The 21,698-nt window shown below is 45.7% G+C and overlaps 1 protein-coding gene across 27 annotated transcripts in view; it reads right to left on the bottom strand.

Annotated features, from left to right (window-relative positions):
• Nucleotides 1–316: 316 nt before the first annotated feature.
• Nucleotides 317–21,698, bottom strand: part of MTSS1 (MTSS I-BAR domain containing 1) — a 154,013-nt gene continuing 132,631 nt past the window's right edge. For 2 of the 27 annotated variants that reach the window (XM_083621980.1, XM_083621981.1), the window contains 9 exons: nt 20,823–20,980; nt 19,904–20,011; nt 19,096–19,193; nt 16,196–16,322; nt 10,943–11,062; nt 9,179–9,379; nt 6,462–6,626; nt 5,010–5,181; nt 317–3,777 (listed from right to left, as the gene is read on the bottom strand). In XM_083621980.1, the coding sequence (XP_083478106.1) occupies nt 3,092–3,777; nt 5,010–5,181; nt 6,462–6,626; nt 9,179–9,379; nt 10,943–11,062; nt 16,196–16,322; nt 19,096–19,193; nt 19,904–20,011; nt 20,823–20,980 (1,835 nt within the window). In that variant the 3' untranslated portion in view covers nt 317–3,091. Of the gene's footprint in view, nt 3,778–5,009; nt 5,182–6,461; nt 6,627–9,178; nt 9,380–10,942; nt 11,066–16,195; nt 16,407–19,095; nt 19,194–19,903; nt 20,012–20,822; nt 20,981–21,698 lie in introns of all 27 variants that reach the window. The other 25 variants (XM_083621990.1, XM_083622002.1, XM_083621979.1 and 22 more) reach the window with 16 other exon arrangements.

The raw sequence follows: 21,698 nt of genomic DNA on the forward strand, positions 1-21,698 counted from the left end.
AACAAAATGTGGATCGCGCTGTTTTGTTAGCTGCCTTGGGCATGCTTTGATGGGAAGGCAGGGGGAAAAGACATAGAATTTTATTCTTGTGGCTGCAAATGGAAGGCTACAATGTCAGGTGAATACACTACACTGGAAGGTATATGGAATATTCAAACACACTTCTTATGAAATGTTCCTTTTTTCTGTGTGTCAGTTTTGTGGTTAACACCCAAGTTCATACTTTGCTATATAATACGCTGGTGTTTAAAAAGGCATAGTGGCAAAGCCTTTTCTTGAAATGGGGGTCATGGAGTAAGATTAGGCAACTAAAATATGAGGAGGTTTATTAGCAGGTCTTTATTTATAATATAGGCTGAAGCAATCATTACAATGTAGAAGGGTAACACAGTTAACAGCAATTTTTTATTTATAGCAATTCAGAACAAAAATGTATGAGGGGAGAGGTCAACTCTCAGTACAAACTAGCAACTAAACCACAATAACTTACCATTAGAAACATCTTTTCCTTTAAAAAACGGTGACACTGCTTTTACAATAGGCAAGGAACACACACCAAAAAAAAATTTAAACCCAACAGAATGATTCAAAGTGGTTTGTTACACCCTAAACATTGAATTTTGGCAACAGTTTTGATAATAAAATTTTAAACCAAGAGTAAATCCTAGTGTTTAAAGAACTAAAGAGGAGCTGCACTTCTTGAGTACAGCTGGGTTTTAAAAAAAAATGTTTTGTATGCATACCTTTTGGATCCAATCCATCAGGAATTTCTTTTGCCCAAGCCCCACAAAAACTAACGGGAATTATACAAGAGTACTGCTGAGCCCTTGTGAAATGCCAGCTGATTTCAACATAAAGCTTGCCAGGAGATGATCATGACCCCCTGCATCCATTTTAGTCCAATTACTGTTTTCCCCGCCCCACCTTAGTTTAGTGATGGGGAAAAGATCTTGAAGCATCATTTGCAGAACGCATCCGCTATTTCATCAAGATTGGGTGGGCTTAATTATACCAGAGGCACTACTTGTTTTAATGTATGTTTCGAAGTAATAAGGAGCTTGTTTTTCATCAAAGGAGAAGCTTTATCAATTAAAGATCATGCTTTTTTTGTCTTGTGTTTTTGTTTTTGCTTCTGAAGCCATAACTTAAAAAAGTGTTAAGCAACCACAGCAGTGTAAATGTATATAGAACACAGTGACTATAACAGTTTTACAATACGTCTCACATCCAATGCAGTTATGTATTTAAAGCATAAGAGGTTATGTAGGCAAGATGGCAGCCAATAGGAGTCTCAAGAATGTCCGTGGAGGAGTAGATGTGTGAGCATACGCCCAAATGAGCTCCTCCCGCTGTTGGGGCTACTTCTCTGCAACCACCAACACGCAGGTCTGTTGATCCGTTAATTCCGCTTGCGTTGCCCATATAGAGATAAGGCAGACGGTATTCGTTTAGACTGCAGAATGCTTTAAAAGAAAAAAGACACAACCCACAAAACTGCAGCACACCCGTGGTGCACGAGTGATGCACGTTTTCTACCGACCCCATGAAATGGATTATAATCACAGCAATTTTCATGTTAAGAAAAGAGAAGGAAAAAAACCCCCACCTATAAATTTATTAACAGCTTTCCTAAAATTCGTTGCTAAGAAGTCTCTTAAAAAAAAAAAGGTCAACCCCCTGTAACCCCTGTAATAAATAAAAAAAGCAAAGCTGTGTGCCCGTTCCCTCCCGCATTCCCCCAAAGCTTTTAGCATTTATGAAAAAAGCCAACCCAAAATGTCACTTAAGGAAAAACAGGCCCCTTACGATAAACGTTTCTCATTTCATCAGAATTCTCAGCTGGTTCCCCATCAGATCACGTTGTTTCCTCAAAACTTGTGGGGTGTTTGCTGTTTGTTTGTTAAGCTGCCCAGCCTGCTGAGCATAGCCAGTTTAATGAGAAGTTTTTAACTAAGAACTCCCTGGTAAATCTCCCCACCACAACCCTTTTCAAGTCTACGCATTTCTTTCTCTCCACTTCTTCGTTACTGTCCCCTAACAAAAGAAAAAGAAAAAAAACGAGACAACGTGAAGGGAGAAAACAAATAAAAGTTCTTAAGTCTAACCTGGCTTAAGATGGCATGACTTGACAAAAGTTGTTGCTTGTGCAGTCCTGAAGACAAGGGTGGGGTGGAATAATACAAATTATTATTAATAAAAGGAACAGTCCACAGAGGCTCTTCTTAGGCAGGAGATCTTATGGAGCCTTGACAAATTTTAATGGGAGAGGCTAAACACAGGAGGTGTTCCTAGTGTAAAGCGCCCATATACTTCCTACATAAACAAACACTGCAATCCAATATGGCTTATTCGGATGCATGTATCTTGAAGCTACCGCTAAGCTACTTTTGTGCAACAGTAAAGTCCCTCCCCTTTTCCTATCCCCTAAATACTAACCAATTACAGGCTCTCCCCCTCTCTCTCTTCCACTATATATTGCTTTAATCAATCAGCTGCTGTTTCCTGCCTTTCAAACATAAAAAAAAGTCACTGTACTTCAGCGAGGACCTTTTTCTTGCCACGTCCTTCGTACGTTAAAAAACAAAAGCTGGTTTTCGCATCCTTCTCATGACAAGGTGCTTTGCAAAAAATAAAAGAAAAAAAGAAAAAAAAATCCTGGGGAGAGCGAGAATGCATTACTACTCCTCTCTCTTTGCCGAAGTTTAAGCTACTTGATATTCTTCGTACGCATGTAAAACTTTTTTTCCTTTTGTTTTGTACAAAGTGTTTATAAAAAAGTTACACAGGATTTGGCACCTTCAGGGTGGAAAAATCAAAAGGGAAACTCAGGTTAAAAATGTGCAGGAAAAAAATAATAATCAGCAGTATTTACAAAAAAAAATAAAAATATCAGAAAGAGGCTGTGCCTTAAGCGATTTAGTTTGCAGGTCCCCTCCCTCCTCCCACCCCCGCTGCCCTCCATTTTAAAGAACATTTCCAGCTGCTTTGTTAATGAGCATCCTGCAAATTCTGATTGTACAGTGGAATGGACAGACAGACGGTTTCATCAGGTAGTCTCTGTTAAGCTGGTCAACTGGCAGTGGTCCAGCGTCTAGGAAATGCGGGGCGCTGAGCGGTCATTTGTGGTGGTCTTCTTCAGCTTCACGCCCCGGCGAATGGCATTGAGCATGTCTTCGCCTTGCGGGGCCTCTCCCAGATTCTGGTCCCCCGACTGAGGCACCGGCTGGCATGGGGGAGCAGTCATGTTGGGGCTCTCCCTTTCTCCGGGCTCTCCTTCCCTTTCCCCGGCTGCCTGTCTCTGCTCCTCTCCGGCACTCGGCTTCTGGCTCACAGCGGGAGGGTTGGCGGGTGCCTGGCCGCTCCACGGCAAGGCTCCACCGACTCCAACCGGGTTGCCGCCTCCAGCCTCTGGGCTTTGCTCGGGGCTTTCTTCAGCCCCGCTTGGCACACTCGGCAGCCCCCCCGGCATGTCTGGGACGGTTGGCGTCTTGACCGGAATCACGGGCGTCTTAATGGGTATCGGCCCGGCCCCTATGGTCCCACGCCGGACCGTCGGTTTGGTGGAAGGTGTCCGCCGGATGGTCGCCACGCCGGGAGTCACCAGCACAGGCCCAAGGGTGGTGGGGAGGCCTGCGGTGGACGCAGGGCGCTTGGCGTGAAACATGCGGCGGTAGGACTGGCTGATGTCGCTGTTTCTCGGAATAGTCGAAGACTTGTCAAATTCCTGCTGCTCCGGCTCTTGGTCCCCGCTGACGGAGAAATAGTCGTAGTCCGAAACTGGGGGTGGAAAAAGGCAAGTCAGGAAACTACGACTCTTCAACTGCTGCGAGCTTTTATTTCACTGCCGCTAACTGCAGCAGGATGAGCAAAATTTACACAGGAGGCTTAGTCTGGTCAGAATTGAGTACAGCGGTACCTCGGGTTAAGAACTTTGCTTCAGGATGAGAACTGAAATCGTGCTCCAGCAGCAGCAGGAGGCCCTATTAGCTAAAGTGTTACCTCAGGTTAAGAACAGACCTCCAGAACGAGTTAAGTTCTTAACCCGAGGTACCACTGTACAGCGGTACCTTGGTTGTCAAACTTAATCCATTCCAGGAGTCCGTTCGACTCCGGGAACCGTTCGGAAACCAAGGCGCAGCTTCCGATTGGCTGCAGTAGCTTCCTGCAGTCAACAACAACAACAACAACAACAACAACAACAACAACAATAATAATAATAATAATAATAATAATTTATTATTTGTACCCCGCCCATCTGGCTGGGTTTCCCCAGCCACTCTGGGCGGCTTCCAACAAAGATGAAAGATACACTAAAATGTCACATATTAAAAACTTCCCTGAACAGGGCTGCCTTCAGATGTCTCCTGAATGTCAGGTAGATTTTTATCGCTTTGACATCTGATGGGAGGGCGTTCCACAGGGCGGGCGCCACTACCAAGAAGGCCCTCTGCCTGGTTCCCTGTAACTTGGCCTCTCACAGTGAGGGAACCGCCAGGAGGCCCTCGGAGCTGGACCTCAGTGTCCAGGCAGAACGATGGGGGAGGAGACGCTCCTTCAGATATACTGGTGTATATCTGTCAAGTGTAAGCTGCGTCCGAAGTTCAGCTTCCAAAAAACATTCACAAACCGGAACACATAATTCTGGGTTTGTGGCATTCAGGAGCCAAGCCATTCGAGAACCAAGGTACCAACTGTATATGTAACTTTTCCAGAGTTAATGCTAAATACATTACTGCTGGCAAATGAGCCACCGTAACTGCTAGAGAGATATGAAATTTCGTGTCCTGGGCGTTTAGACTCTTCTACCCATGTCTTATCTGAAACCAAAGGGACATATTGGTTTTCAGATGTGAAATAACGTTCTTTTCAGCTCTCCTTGCTACCATCTCTTCAACGCATGATGAGCCTTTGTAAAAATGCACAAAGTCTGCAGCATGCAGAAGGCTTGAGAGGTGCAGCAACTTTCTTGGCTTGGCAGTTCCAAAAAAAGCAAAAGATAGGACACGCACATTGCTTACCTTGCGAGGGGATGGTGTCCTCTGAGCAGCAAGGTGTGGTTGTTTGGGTGCTGTAGCCGCTGGAACACTGCAGGGAATCCCGGCTGCTCCTCTGAGTGTCCAGCTGCAGCCCTCGAGTCAGAGCCAGAGCCAGCTCTTCGCAGGCCTCCATCTCCTCTCCTTGCTAAAAAAGACAACAGAGGCCCTCTTGTTAGGATTGCGGAACAGAGATAGCTAGGATGATCCCCCAGGGCCTCTTGCTGTCACGACCCTTTCTGCAACCCCTTCCACACAAAGCAGATTATTACAAAATTATTCCCGTTAGATGATTAGACCAACCAAAACGTCACAAAGTACCGTATTTTTGTTCCATAAGACACACTTTTTTTTGTCCTAAAAAGTAAGGGGAAATGTCCGTGCGTCTTATGAAGCGAATGTGTGGTCCCTGGAGCCAAATTGCCCAGGGGCAAAAAGCAGATCATGCTTTTTTTTCTTTTTTCTTTTAAAGAGGGAAGTGGCTGTTGAAACAAAGCCACTGATCATTTGCCGATTGGGGAGAGAGATAAAGGAGGCTGCCTGGGAGGGGGGAAGTAAAGACAGCAAACTTGCAAAGAGGGGAAACAGGAAGACTAAAGCAATAAGGAGAGAAATTAGAAGAAAAGGAGGAGCAAAAAACTGCTCCAGGTAAGGAAAAGACACTAAGGCAAACAAGAGGGAAGGGAGTGTTGAAAGGAAACAGCTGATTGGGGGGATTGGGAGAGAGATGAGGGACGCTAGCGGAGGCTGCCTGGGAGGGGGGAGGTAAAAGCCCATGGATCCTCAGGATTTTTACATTGGGTCACCCCAAATTCACCATCAGATCACACAGCATGTCCATGGCTACAGCCTGCACCAAAAAAATCACGCACCCACTGTTTCCTGGGGCTGCAGTGGTGCAAAAATGTGGTTACAAAGTACGGATCCACATGGATTTTTGCACTGGGCTACCCCAAAGTCACCATCAGATCACATGTCTGTGGCCACAGCATGAACCACAAAAATCATACATCCACTGTTTCATTCAGAATATTTTTCTTCTTGTTTTCCTGCTCTAAAAACCAGGTGCATCTTATGGTCAGGTGCATCTTATGGGGCGAAAAATACGGTAAGTGTTCAAGCTCTGCAAGTAAGTGCAACAGTAAGAGCTGTCCGACAGTGGAGCGGGCTCTCTCAGGAGGATGTGGGCTCCTTCCTTCCTTGTTTTAAGCAGAGGTTGGATGGCCATCTGTCACGGATGCTTCAGCCAAGATTCCAACATTGCAGAGGGCTGGAGTGGATGACCTTTGGGACCCTTCCAACTCTACGATTCTATGATAAGCAGCAAATGTCTGTGCAACTCAGAAGACCATTGGGGCTCAGTTGGGCCCATTTGGTACTGGATGAACAGGTCTACTGGGGACACAACAAAGAACAACAGAGTCTCACCCTTGGGGCGGCCGACACAGTCATGCTCCGAGGTCTCTGAGCTTCCTCGGTGGCCAGAGCTGGTCCACTCTGTGCTCCTCCGGCGGGGTCTCCTTCTCGTTTTTCCTTCCGGCGTTGCAAAGTATTTACCAAGGGCTGGTCATAAGGACCTGGCTTAGCCCAATCCTAGAGGAAAAATCCCATTAGTCAAAAGTTTACACAAATTGCAAACTTTCTGCAAAGATACGTGCTGGGCTCTCTGCTTTTTATTAAAGGAAAGTCACCAGTCTTAAGCTGTTTGTTTTTCTGAGATCATGTAGAGTTTTGCCTTCAAATCAATGCACAGGCCAGGTTGACTCCATTGCAGGAGCAACAGCACAGCAGTGAGTCAGTGACTGGTGTAATGATCTCAGCTTCCTAAGTGATGGCTTAGGAAGCTGAGGGTGAGAGTCCCTCCCCTTGATCTGTTCTGGGGTTTCTCCCAACCCTCTAGAGCAGACAGGGGAGGAAATGCAGTGAAAGGAAGTCAACTTTGTTGGCTCCAATTGCTAGGATTTCATGAAATCTTGGTTTTCCTAAGCCCATTTTAATATATAGCTGGGGAAATCTCCATTTTGAGGAATAAGCTGCCAACACACAAAGGCCCTTTCCAAATGGCTGAAGGAGGAAATAATTGGGTTAAAAAAAAATCTGTTTTACAGCCACACTGATACAAATACAGTGCCAGAAACATGGCGTCATTTTAATGTGATTGGGCCAATGGATGGGAGGGTTTGGGGGACAGGATAGCAATGCACGGCTGTTCAACGGAGAGGCAACAGACATTAAAAATGCTGCAGAGAACTGGAAGAATGAAACATCTGTGCTTCCTGTACCCCTCCCCACAAATATGTAACTTCAAAAGCTACCCCAGGTAACAAACCATCACAATTTCCCCATAAATAGATAATGTTCAGGCTTATTGTTAAGGGCAAGATCAAACCTCCTTGCCCCTAATTTGTAGTAAGGGGGATGTTATAATAACAAATGTCCCTGGCAAGGCAGTTGTAAGCATTACTGAGATAAATATGTGAGAAACTTTAAACATCTGAAAAGTGCCAAGGATGTGCACTAAAGGGAAGAGTCCTTGCTATGGGTATCAGCCTTGCAACCAGATCTTGTTTGGAGACAAAGCTCCCTTAAGATGTAAGGGAGAGAAAACTGGCTATCTCTCTCTCTAAAGGTCTGGAGATCTATTAGCAAGAGCTGAACCTCCCCGGCCTTCCTCCAATCCAGTAAATATCCTGCTTCTGTAAATAGAATGGAGCTCCTACTTATTCACACAAAGTAAATAAATATTAGCAGGTAGGTAGGGGTGCCGCTTCCTATGAAGGCTTTTTAAAAATCACTTTGTCAGTGAATATTCATTTAATAAAAGTACTTTTGTCTTCAAATGTAAACTCAGCCCAGTGCATTGTTACGTCGTTTAGATGCGGGCAGTTTCTCATGCCATGTTTTGAACCCATGTAAGGATACCCAAATCCAAAAGCACACCATTTCTGAAAGGTGCACCTGGGTGTTAATTCGCCACGTACCCCTTTAAAATAAGCAGAAACACTCCCGCTTTGGTCAACTCCTGGTGTGTATTTCAGAAAGGGAAGTACACAGGTAGGCACCTTTCAAAACCAAAATAGCATGCAAGTGTCTGGGACTCATATCTGCACCCTCGTTCCCAACAGATTCTCAGGCCAGACAGACAAATAATGGGTTGCCCGGGGCACTGCAGATACATTTCTTCACTTCTTCCTTCCCAACAAATGTGCTCCTTTCAAAGCAATCTAGAAACCTAGTAAATTGACTCCTTTGACACCAACTGTACATTGGGCAAATGTAACTGATGTAGTCTTCAAGCAGGAAGACTTCATGTGTGTGCACATGGTAAAAAGAATAACGTAAGTTACACTAGGGAGTGATTGTCCCAGCAAATTTTTCCAGGGGTGAAGCTGTGAATGAGAGCCAACAGGAAATGCAAGGCCCTGTTCAAGGGATCTCCCCTGGAAAAGATACCATGAGCAACTTTAGTGTTAATTTGAACATAGGGTTAGGGAACCTCCAGTCTGTGGGCCAATCCTGGCCTGCAGGGTCAGCTTCCTAAGGAAGGGGTTTGCACGGAAAGCCCTGCTAAAAGGAGGAAAAACCCTTTTGTTTTAGCAGTACTTTATTAGGTGCTTTGAAGTCGCAACTTTGGGCCTTCAAAGCACCTCACACCCAACGTCATTGTGAGGTCAGTTGGTTGACAAATTGGCAACCCTGGCCACCTGTCAAATTTGGCCCTTGAGTCCAATCCTGATGAGGACCTGGGCTTGTTAAATGAAAAAGATTCCCTACTGCTTAACTTTATTAATAGAGGCACACCCTCAATTAGGTCCTATCAAACTGTTATCCAGAGAGCACCAACGGTTAACCTAGAACCATCCCAAAGTCTCAGTGTGCTGCTGCACAGTTCGGAAAGCTGTTGAAATTGCTTGTTCAGATGATACCGATTTCTTTCTTTTGAAGTTCTTGATTTATGGGAGTAGGCGCTAAGGGAGACTCCCTCGTCAGATCACAGAATTCGGAATAGTATTACGAGCTGGTGTGGGGCAGAGAAATCGACCGAGAATTAAATGAGATTCCAGAAGCAACAACTTGCAGTAGAGTTGGGGAGTGGGAAATGGAAAGGAGAATGGGTGACAGAAACAAAAAAAAGAAACACAAACCTTCCAGCTAGGGATCTTAGATGATGGTAACATGCCTGGCCCAATGGTGTAATAATGAGCGCAGTCTGGAAGGAGGGTGGTGGAAGAGGAAGCCCGGGTCCATGCGTGGGAGACAGGCGGGAAATGAGGGGGAGGGCCTGCACCAACGGAAGCTAAGGATGGGCCACTGGACAAACTACAGTGATAATACCCATTAGACAACTGGAAACAAAACAAAACAAAAAGGGAAAAAAAGAGGAGAGAAATTAATATAAATAGGACAAAATATGGGGGGTGGGATACAAGGTGAATCAGGCATGCATTGCTGGGACAGAAGAGGAAATACCCCATGGAGATTTGAGAACTGTTCGCAACTCAACACCCCATACAGTGCTTGATCATGCTTTGTCAATGTTACTCAAATATGCATCGCTGTTCAAAAACCAAAACATAATTTTCAGGGGCTGAACAGCTTTAGGCCGCTCTGTTAGAGAGGCAGCCTTTTTTTGTGGGGGGGACGAGAAGTTAACCTCCCAGCACTGGCCAGTGTTATGCATGCCGGATAAACACAATACGGAGTTTGGATGCTCTCGTTCCTTGAGGGACAATCGCAAGTTTCGTTCAGATTCTGAAAGCTACGGGGTGCGATCTTTCCAAAGCTGTTAATACGCCTCCTGGGTTAGTATTTTCACAGCGCATTCAAGTGAGAAGCAGCAGCAGCAGCAGCTCAGCCTCAGAAAATGACATGTTCTAGGAGCAACATAATGAAAGGGGATGGAAGGAATCGGGGGCGTTTCCAGATGAGAATGGACCCCAATTTAAAATCACTCGCTCTGGTGGAGATCGGAAATTATCCCCAAATTATTATTTCACTTGAAAATGCTAGTAAGATTTATGCATGCCAGGGGGCATCTGGTTTTTAAAAGAGAATCTGGGATGGTGCATGATTGGAGGTGATGAGTAGACCACATGAAGATTTTGGCTTTGCCTTTAATAGAAGCCAATTCCATTGCACTGACCAATGTGGTTCTGTCGTGGGCGAACGGTTATAAACACAGCCACGACATGCCACAGATTGCACCGCAAAATGCCTGGCAAATGGTTTTGTGAACGCTCCAACTTGCGTTACCATCGCTGCTGAACAATCTCTACTTCCAGAACGTGGCAGACAGGGATTCACAAAACCAGTTACTGCACCCAAAGAGGTGTCAACTGTGCGTTACAAGCAACTGTGTGGCTGGAAGTATGAGGCAGGGTTTCCCACTGCTTTTATTCCCTGTATTCAACTCATTCATTTGGATCATGTGCGGGGAACTTTCAGCCCTCTAGATGTTGCGAAGCTACAACTCCCCATCACCCACGAGCATGGCCAATTACCAAGGGTGATGAACGATGTAGTTCAGCGCTACAGCTGGAGGTCCAAAGAGTTCCCCGTACCCAATTTCGATCCTTTATGCTGCGGTGGTGTCCAAACTTTTTAGGGCCTTCAAAGCACCTGACGCCCAACCTCAGATTTGATGAAGTGAAGGGCTGTGAGGACCAAACAAGGGACCAACCAAAGTTGACCTTTTTTAAGGATTCAAGTTGTTGAGGTTTTTTTTAAAGGATTTTACCCCAAACTGCCACAGGGGCCGGTTTAGGCCCCCAAAACAGACTTTGGACATGCCTGCTACGGGTTTCCATTCTCATCCTCTCATTTGCACTCAGGAGAACTATTTGGGGCCTGTGTGTCTCAGAGCCCGGGGAGGATCAAAGAACATGTCTTAGAGACGAAGCCTTTTTCACCTTCTCTGTGGAGGCCCAAGCCCCCATGGTAGAGCCTGAGCTGACTGACGTGGGGGAGCTGCACTCGCTGACTGACTGGCAGGTTTCAGAGGCTTCCGAGGAGGCAGAGCTGGACGAATTCTGCTGGGTTAAAAAAAAGCGGCAACCATGACACGGCAAGGAACAGCAAAGGAGAGGAAAGACAAGCCAACAGGAGAACAAAAACCCAACAAAGCACAGAGGAACGAATACGTTCACAGGAGGAGGAAGAGGAGAGAAGCAGTGTTAGGAGATCAGAGCAAAAATTCGATCGTTATGAACGTAGCCGAAAGCCTTCAACGCTGCAAGAGGGACAAAAGCAACAGGGTCCTAAATGGCAGAGCCTTTGTTGCTTTCTAAAAGGAAGCAAACATCTATGACGCCACGTGCCCTGCTGAGATTTCAGTTTCAATCGAAAGGGCTGGTGCAAATGGCACCTTCAGAACCGCCTTGGAGCAGATCGGCGGAGCGCTGAAGCCACAGTTGCAGCACCACAACGCAAAGGCCCTCCAGCCTGCCTTGCCTTTGGAGGCTGGTAGTTGGGAAAATCTAGGCAGGGGTACATAGGGAAAAGCCTATATCTGGAAACCTCACGCGGATTTGTCAAGAACTGGGCCAGCAGCGGAAGACCAGCTGCTGCACACAAAACTTTCTTGAGAAAGTAAATCCATATTTACCAGGCAGACATTTTCCATGTGGATTCCTTCATGGGAAGTTGTTCGAAGCCACCCCAATGTTTCCGTACGGCCTTAAGTGAGGGGTGCTGGTGGTCAGAGAGTCCACTCACTAAGATTCCTCGGCCCAGTATACCTGAAGGAGCGTCTCCACCCCCATCTTTCTGCCCGGACACTGAGGTCCAGCGCTGAGGGCCTTCTGGCGGTTCCCTCATTGCGAGAAGCAAAGCTACAGGGAACCAGGCAGAGGGCCTTCTCAGTAGTGGCACCCGCCCTGGGGAACGCCCTCCCACCAGATGTCAAAGAGGAAAACAACTACCTGACATTTAGAAGACATCTGAAAGCAGCCTTGTTCAGGGAAGTTTTTAATGTGTGACATTTTAATGTATTTTTTAATCTTTATTGGAAGCTGCCCAGAGTGGCTGGGGAAACCCAGCCAGATGGGCGGGGAACAAATAATAAATTACTGTTACTAGGGTTTCTGCCCTCAGTCTCCCTGTGCTGTCCGTATGTCTGTACTATCCTCCCCAAATTGGTGTTGAGACATCTGGAGAGTTGTGAGAATCTCAACACTGAAATAATAAATTGACGCTCTTCCTGTAGTGCCACGGAGAGTGGCTGGGAGAATCCCAGATCACCTAAATCCAACCTTTCCCTGGGATTCTCTGCTCTTCAGCTCAAACCTACAAACCACACATTCCAGTGCTTTTAGTTCGGCCTGGATAGCTCCGTTGGCTATAGTGTGGTGCTGATAAAGTGAGGTCTGCATTGCAGGGGGCTGGAACTAGATGATTCTGAGGGTCCCTTCCAACTCTACAATTCTATGAGGAGCAGAGTGGGAAACCTGTGGCCCTCCAGATGTTGCTGGACTACAGCTCCCATCATTCCTGGGCCACTGGCTGATGGGAACTGGGGCTCCACCTCATCTAGAGGGCCACAGGTTCCCCCTCCCCCAGCCCTGCTACAGAGTGACCCACATCAATGCGATAGCAGCAGGCTTCAAATGTATACAACAGGAGCAAAAGGCATGCACCCCCATGGAAGGTGTAGGCATGCAAGGCAATCCTTCAGCAAAGAATCGAGAGAACACTGTTGCAACCCTATTAAGCATATGCAAATACAACAATCTGCTCTACTTATTCCAAGCACAGAATCTGAGGTTTCTTCACCCACAACGGAGACTCTTTGCTTTGTACGGGTGCACAATATCTGAGATTCTACAGGGGGACGTCGCCCCCACCTCCCATTACAGTGCTGAAAGACCTCACTATTTCATAAGAAGGAGGTTCTCAACACCTGCTCTTGGTTAAATCAAATTACAGTGGTACCTCAGGTTACAAACTTAATTCGTTCCAGAGGTCCGTTCTTAACCTGAAACCGTTCTTAACCTGAGATATCACTTTAGCTAATGGGGCCTCCTGCTGCCGCCACACGATTTCTGTTCTCATCCTGGGGCAAAGTTCTTAACCTGAGGTACTACTTCCGGGTTCGCGGAGTTTGTAACCCAAAGTGTTTGTAACCCGAGGTGTTGGTAACCCAAGTTACAAACCCAAGGTACCACTTTACTTTGGAACGCAAGCTAGATTTTTGAAATGGACAGACCTAGATCAGAGTCACCCTTGTTTGTAGGTTGCACATGCAGGGAGGTGCAGGGCTGAAAGAAACTCTCATATAAACCAGGGCCTACACAAAGCAGGCCCTGTTTCTCCAACCCATACGTAACAAAATAAGGGTGGGCGGATTGCAAAAGCAAGTCCTACTCATGGAGGTGATTATAAGGGATGCAATTCATACGACAGGCTTGCACATGAGGGCTTAAACCCACTGCCTGCAAAACTTTTACACACCAAGGCGCAAGCCTTACTGACCTTTTTATAAGATATACAGGCAAGACTATTTCTGACTCTCCCTGTGGGAAAAACCCTCCTCTGTCTTTCTTGCTAGGTTAAGCCTCCCAACTGGCTATGATATGGGGTAATTTGGATACGCACCAAGCCAAATTGCCTCCTTTCACCCTATCTCCTACAATTCCATGGCGCAAGAAGTTGCAGCAACTGCCCATTGCGTTCTTTTGTCCCTCAGCAACAGAGAACGGAACTCACACAAAACGGGCTGCTAAAAACACATAAAAAGCATCAACAGAGAAAGCAGAACGCCACTTTCATCTATGGCTTTATAGCAAGAATCAACATTCTGCTTTCAAATGCGCGAAGTTATTTTCTCTGTCTTGCGAATAAAAACTCCAAGATGAAAGTCCGTCAGTTGGTTAAAACACACAACACATTAAACAGTTTTCTGGGTTCTGCCTGCATGAGTAGCAGGACATTAAAGCAAGTCTGAAATATCCAGGGCATAAAAATGATCCCTTTTATCCTCACACTGAAATGACACTATGGACATCTCTCTCTCTTTAGATCAGCAGTGGGGGGTTCCTCTATTCATTAGCACATTAAGAACGCCAATTTCTCCCCACTGAGCAACGGTTTCTTTATATTCAGAAATTCACATGGTGCTAAGGTCACACGGAGAGGTCCAACTTGTGACCAGCTCCAAAACACATCATAGTTCCAAGAATTTAGTGACTCAAAAACCTGGATTGCTTACAACTGTGGTGGACCAAAACCCAATTGTGTGCTGGATCTCTTCATAAAAGCTAATGCCATGCAGAACCCACCTTGCAAAAGAAACAAGAAAAAATGCATTGCTCAGTAGGACAACTGATGGTCTGGGCCATTTCACACATTATGCAAAGTCCATGCCAGTTACGCTGCTGGCAACAGACTCAGCTTTGGCTAATCATTGATTAGTGTACCTGTGCGATACAGGTGTTGCTGTGCGGTACAGATGTTTGCAAACATACCTGATTTGCATTCACATTAATTCATTTTAGATCTTGTCTTAAGGTGTACACTAAACACGTCAGCATGTGAAGTGCTCTTTAATGTGGGCCGAATGTGGACCTGTGGACCCTGTAACTAAAGAACTCCTAGTTGGAATAGTTCCAAGTCTTTTCCAAGGGGTGTGTGGCACAGTGCTCCCTGAAGCATTTTGGTTCACTGGGCATGCAGGGAAAATTGCATGTCTGAATGCAACACTTTTGTTAAATATCCCAGCATCACAGGCAAATGCAGCTGTTCAGGGAGAAGGCTTCCAGCCTAGCCTTTTCCCATCCCTGCTAACTTTGCACCAAGAGATTTTACGACAAGCCCTAGGCATGGTCGTGGTCTCAAAACAAGCCGTTTCTGTCAGGTATCTACAGCAACGCCACATTCTACTTCCTAAACATATGAGATCTGCTCTCAGAAGTGCTCTCATATCCTGTAAATACGGAATTATTACCCAGGGTTTTTTTGTATGTGTTTTGTTTTTTCACTAATTTCACTTCAACTTAAGTTGCTGTACACCTCTTTTGTAGAGCTTGAAACTTATTGGAAGGAAAGGAAACATTTCTGGGGCAAGCTTTGGGGCATCAAATAGCTTGGGATGGGGTGGTACAAAATAGGGGAATAGTTATGGCTGAGCCACCAGGAGGCAGCTGTCAGATCACTGAACATTGACTGCAAGAATTTGCATAGCAAATGGGAGGAAGATTCTAAACTTGAGCTGCAGGAAGGCAGAATCTATGGGATACTGATTAAAATTTGCATTTGGCTTTGCATCATTGGAAGCAGTTGTTTACAGTTTCTCTTGTTATCGTCAACCACAGGTAAAATTAACACGGCACCACCACCCTGTTTGTAGCCCCAAAATATATGGAGAGCATCAGGCTGGAAGGAGACTGGTGAGAGGGAGCGCTAGGGAGAACATACCCTGACAGCTCACATGTGCATTTCTCTTGTGATCAACTCGATGTGAAAGGCAAGACGGGAAGATGCAAACTGTAATCTGTGAAAGGGCCCCGCATTTTAGCCTTTGGCTGCAGCGGCAGGAGGCAATTGCTGGGTTTACCTCTTGGCAACTGCAAGCCAGGCTTAAGACACAATTTGCGATGGGTGAGAATCAGAAAGTAGCAGCAGTCTGCCCAAAAAAGCAGGTGTGGGGAATCTCAGGCCTGGGGGCCAAATGTGACCTCCCAGGACTCTCTATCCAGCACATTAGACTCTATCCAGGTCACACTCCTTGCCATCCCCTTCACTGGTCCTATTTCACACCCTCCTTGTGTGTTTTGTGCCTGGATAGAAGGTACCCTTGACCTCTTGCTTTTCATGAATGGATGAAAGAGAAGAGGTCTGTAATCGTGTAGCCTATCTGTTGTTGTTTAGTCATGTCCGACTATCATACAATGGAAAAAATTATGGTACATCCAATACTCAATCCACTTTGGCCTCTGGCCCCACCCACCACTGACACATGGCCCCCATTAGGTCCCTCAGAAGGCAAAGCGGCCCTTGGGCTGGAAAAATATTCCCCACTCCTGCAGTAGAGTAATGCAGCAGGCAGACAACCAAATAACCCAAAGCAGAAGCCACAAAAAGCACAATGAGCACAGAAGCCCTTGGAGATCTTGGGGGAGAAACGGAAGGTGCTACATGCGGGGGCAGCCGCTGCTCCCTAGGCATACCTGATTGAGGGCCTCTGGCGGCATGGGGGATGGCGACTTGGACTGGAAAGCGTCCTGGGACATGAAGCCGGAGTCGTGCGAGGACACGCTGGACAGCCTCATCGGCGCTTGCTGGGGCAGGTTGGAGCTGCGGTAGCGATAGTGTGAACTGGGTGAGTGAGAGTGTGAGCCGCTTGACCGTGAGTCACTACTGTTTACACTGTTCAGACTGCTGTGAGATACAAAAGGAAGAGAGACGAGGGTGGAGGGGGAGGGGGGAAGAGAAACAAAAAAGGGGGGGGAGGGGGAAGAGACCGCACAGGACAATTAACATTCCATGGTTCTCCAGCAGGACATGCAGCACAAAGAATAAAAAATAAATAAATGGCATAACTAGCGGAAGGAAACTGGTAAGAGTCTTAAGGAACTGCAGTATCCTTAGGAATCGGATGGAAAATGGCAAATCGACAGCATCGCGTGGCACTAGAATGCTGCAATGAACAAGTCAGGGGCTGTTTCTGCAAAGGAAGAAGTTCCTCCAGCAGACCAGGCAGGAAAGCGGGAAGGAGCTGGTTCCCCACCCCACCCCAGGCTACCAGCATGGAATGAAACAGCTGACAACTGGGGAGGAAGCTGGGATAGCTTGGGTCGAATCGAACATTTGTTGCACGAGTGGAAGGACTTCTGCTCATGCAACAGAACTTCCCTTTCTCCTCTCACGCCACCCCAATCTGCTGCAGAGGGCTAGGGGCAACCTCAGAGCCGATCTGAAGGGGTAGGAGCACAGAAGGAGGAAGAGGAAGTTCCACCGTGTGAATGGAAGGTCTGCAAGAGCACTGACTCTGCTGGACACAATTCCTTTGTAGGTTAGGGGACTTTTACGGGTATATTTGAAATGCTGCATTGGATACTGATTAGGGCTGCCTCAAGGCGCCCGAGGTGAGAAATCCCATCAGCACCCAAACAAAAAGCTAACCAGCATGTGGAAGGTTCTACTGAGAGATTCCCTGTGCAAGTTCCACTGACGTGAATGGGAGTGGTAGCAAAACCACTACTGCACTCGGGTACAGATCCTGGTACTCAACGGGGCTGGGACAGGAGAGACTTCTGGCAGACTATGCACTGTGGTCTGGACCTGCCTTGCCTCTCAATTCTGCTGATGCAAGCAGTGGCCTCACTCTGCTCTTGAGGTTGCCATGTCCCTTCCTCTCATAGCACGCCCTATCGCCAGAAAAGGCACCCTCCCTTGGGGTTAAAAGTCTGCAGCAGAATTTTAAAATTTTAAGGTAGAGGAGGGGTTTCACTGCTGGCTACTTTCTCCTTTAAGCACTTGCTGTTTACATAATACTATCGACTGTTGGGCTCAACCAGAGGAAGACAGCAGGAGATCTTTGATGGGGGTCTCCTGAGGATTCCCTTTAAGCAGTAAATAGAGCTGGCAATCTGCTTTGCGGGAGACAAGAGGCTATACAATCCCATCGCCTGTGGAGACGATGGTCACGTGAATCTCCCACCATCTTGCCTAGTTTGCCTAGAAGACCGCTGCTGGGATTGTATGGCCAGCCATTTTCCTTGTTAAGGATATTGCATTTTGAAAAGCCTGTGCTTACCGCTGTCAATAGAAATATCTATAGATCTCCTGTCTATAGATACTATACGTACGCATGCACGGACAGCTAGCTACGCAGGGAAATGCAAGGGGCATCTTGGTCTACCATGCCGTAGGGTGCTGCAGCTCTCCAATCCATGTGATTCGGAAGGCAAATTTGTTAAAAATAATGACAATAATAATAATAGCATTTAAGGCTAAAAAGAAATGCAGGAGCAAGGAACATACAGCAGAACGTCTTCCTTTTGGTGGAGAAAAGGAGAGAATTAGACACCGGTGTGCCTGGCAAGGAGTGAGGGAGGAGGAGGAGATGCATGCTGTCAAACTGTTTTAGCAGAGAGAAAACAGTTTTCATGGAAGAGGTCAAAGGGGGATCTAGATGCTCCAAACACGCAAAAATAAAAAAATTAACTCTTTTTTTCTGAACTGCATTTCATCAGTACTGAACAGTAAAGTACTACCGAATAATTTTCAGTAAAGGATTTTACTCAAACAAGTTGCAAGAGAAACAGGAGGCATCCAAGCAGTTTACGCTACTGAGAAATTAAGCCTGCTGTACGATTGAACAATTGTATAAACATTTACAATGTATGTGGGTTCATGAGACAGTGGCAAAGAATACCAGACCCCGAATCGACAACTGGATGGTCAGTGGCCGGTTTTCCTTTGAAGTTTTTCCCAGAGCCTCTTTGTATGGCTGTCATAACAACACCCAACAATTCTATTTCACTCTATCAATAGCATCTCAAGAAGGAGAGGACCACAAAGAGTAGACAAATTATTATTTTACAAAATTCAGACGTACCTCCAGATTCAACCATCTTAAAACACCATTATGTTGATGTGAGTCAAGACTAAAAGCTCACTGCCCGTGAATGGGTTGGGGAGAACATTTTGTCGCAGCATGGAGAAGATTGTGATTTCGAGACAAGGGTCTGAGAGGTTCTTCTTTTGTCCTGCTGCTTTTGACTGCTTGCCACTGAATCGGAACAAACATCAATCTGCAGAAAACCTAATTAACATTTGCTCCGATTCAGCAGTAAACCACAGGTTTTCTGGGGAAAGCGGCAGGATGAAAGAAAAACATGTTTAGAAATCACAGGACAAACGGCCCATGTAGCTGAGCCCTCAAAAGGTGATGGACCTCATCAGTGCCTGGATGAACACTGAGTGGTCCTTCCTAGGTGCTTCAAACATCCTAGAGGAAAGAGCAGGATCCAAGCATATAAATAAATAAAGCTTACAGAAGAGTGTTTATTAGAGTAAAACATTGGGTTCCCATAGAAACAGATCATGTGCCTTTTCTGCTTACCTGCACACACTGGACTTTCTTGACATGGTGGTACTGGGAGATGATGGAGGAGTCTGATAGGACCAGCCATAATCAGAGCCTTTCAAATCTAGAATTACCTGGAGAATCAGGAGATAGCCATGCACGGTTATTTACACCAGTGAATTGGTCATTGGTGGCTTGAAACTAGCTAGCTGCTGTCAGGTCAACCAATCCTATCAGGGCATCAAGTTAAGCATATCCTACTAACACCCCAGCACACTTATTTCTAATATTACGGACTTGTTATTATCATGGTCCTTCAGTCTTTCTCTTTCTTGAAACACAGGGTTTCTCAGAGCCCTCCAGACCAGCAAAACCCTTACAAAACACAACCAGTTTTATTGAAGATTCTGCCAACCATATTCCAGTGCTGCTTGCTGAAATCTAGTGAAGCTACACTGTCACTTCCTCAACCCAGTGCCCTCCAGATGTTGTTGAGCCTACAACTCCCAACATCCCTGGCCTGTACGACCAACAGTCATGGATGATGGGAGTTGTAGTCCAACAACATCTAGAGGGCACCAGGCTGGGAAAATATTAACATAGATGAAGGTTAAGGGCACAGTCTATTGGAAAGTTCTCCTCCTGAAGCCCCCACAGCCGGCCACCCCAAGAGGAGCTAGGCAAGGATGTTACCATGTTCTTGGGCAGCTGTCAATCATATCAATAGCGCTTGCATGGGGAAGTATTTTCATTGGGTATTTACCTTTTGCACATATATGGAATTCTACCATTTGGAGTTGACACAGTAAACCCAACAGATTAGCCCTTCCTCAGTCAAACTAACCTGCTCACTTGATGGCGGCAGCTTGTGAGGGTCCATAGTGAGGCTTTTCAGATCTTCTGAGATGGTCTGCAGGTGAGTTATTTCTCCCAGCATTGAGATTTCTTCCTCCTGGAAGATTAAAGAAAAAAAGAAAAAAGAAATGAAGCAGAAAATCAGCACTGGCCGTGTTACTGAGTTCTATTGCGTATGCAATTTGGGTCAACTTCAGCAAACTAGCTGCTTCATCTTACTAAGTCAAGGCATAAGCACCACTCACTTCTTTAAACAGACACAATTTGTAAAGGTTAAAAAAAAGAAGGATTAGATACTTATGACTGATGCTACAGAAAAGGTCAGGCTTGCAAGCAAGATGTCATTCTTAAACCATTTTTTTTTAAAAAAGCCTTCTTAGTTCTTGCCACATCGCTTTCCTTTTTTAAATAATAATTTTTATTACATTTTCTGTTTTACACTTTAAAATACTCATTTAAACACCCTTAAAATATCAATGACTTCCCTTCTTCTCTTTCCGTGGTTCATTTTGCCTATCATAAATCCCTGCATATTTTACAAGAACAAGAATACATTCAGTATTCCATTACTGCACCCATCAAACCTTATTTACACTGTTGAATTGATCTTAATGCTGCCAACATTTTCAAGTGTACACAGTTCCCTCCCCCCATATATTCAATAAACGTTTTCCAATCTTCTCTAAACGTATGTTCTTCTTGTTCTCTTATTCTATATGTTAAGTCTGCAAGCTGCACATATCCTGTCAGCTTAAGTTGCCATTCTTCTTTGGTTGGGACCTTGCTTGTTTTCCATTTTGGGGCTAACAAAACATGGGCCGCAGTAGTGGCATACATAAATAACCTTTTCTGAAACCTGGGAATTTCAGACTCAAAACAAGGGGGGAAAGGCTCAAAACAAAACTCACAATCACAGGCCGCAGCATGGAAATGAATGAGCAGAATCTGCCCCGTTCCTCAATCAGGGCTTTCCTAACGGCCTGTTTCTCTGTTTCTTCAAGAAGTAGGTATTTATCGTTCACGTCCTGTAAGGCGCTGTCTAGCTGAGGTTGGATGTCTCCTCTACCTATTCACAACGGAGAAAAAGCAAAGGTGGTTAGAGGCCGAAGCTACTCCCAAGGAAGCCCATAAACATTTGTATGGCTTTGGCTATATCTGGGCTCACGTCAAGCGTGTTCACAAGGCTAGTCACTACATGCCGTCAACTCCCTTGTCGCTCCACCTCAATGGGAGTGAATCTGCCTTGAATAAGATGAATTTGCGGCTTAAATCAAGGAGCCTAGCACACCTCCTTTGGGACAAAGGGGAGGGAATGTTAATTTAACAAAGAAAACACAGTTCTTATATTTTACAGTATTAAGAACAGGCTACACAGATAAGGAGAAGAGGTTACGCTTTCACAGAGCGGTCAAATATTGTATTTCATCAAATACGTAACAGAAGATGGAACAATTCAAGCTACAGTGACACAGACTGGTGGTCTCCACCGCTTTTTTTCAGGATACCCTGGGAATCGTTAGCAGTTTATTTGGGGTTCCTTTAACAAGAAGATCAGTAATGGTAGACAAACATAGCTTGCGCCATAACAGATTTATAGAATTATGAATGGAGAAAGTGGTTGGAGGAAGCTTTTTCTCCTTCTAGAACCTGGAACCATCCAATGAAACAAAGGTGGGAGATTCTGGAAAGACTAAAGGAAGCATTTTTTCGCATAGTGTACTGCCAGTTTATGGAATTCACTTACAGAAGGGCACAGCAAAGGCCACCAACAAAGATGGCTTCAA

The sequence above is a fragment of the Podarcis filfolensis genome (genome assembly GCF_964270895.1).
Source record: "Podarcis filfolensis genome assembly, chromosome: 7".
NCBI classification, from domain to species: domain Eukaryota; kingdom Metazoa; phylum Chordata; class Lepidosauria; order Squamata; family Lacertidae; genus Podarcis; species Podarcis filfolensis.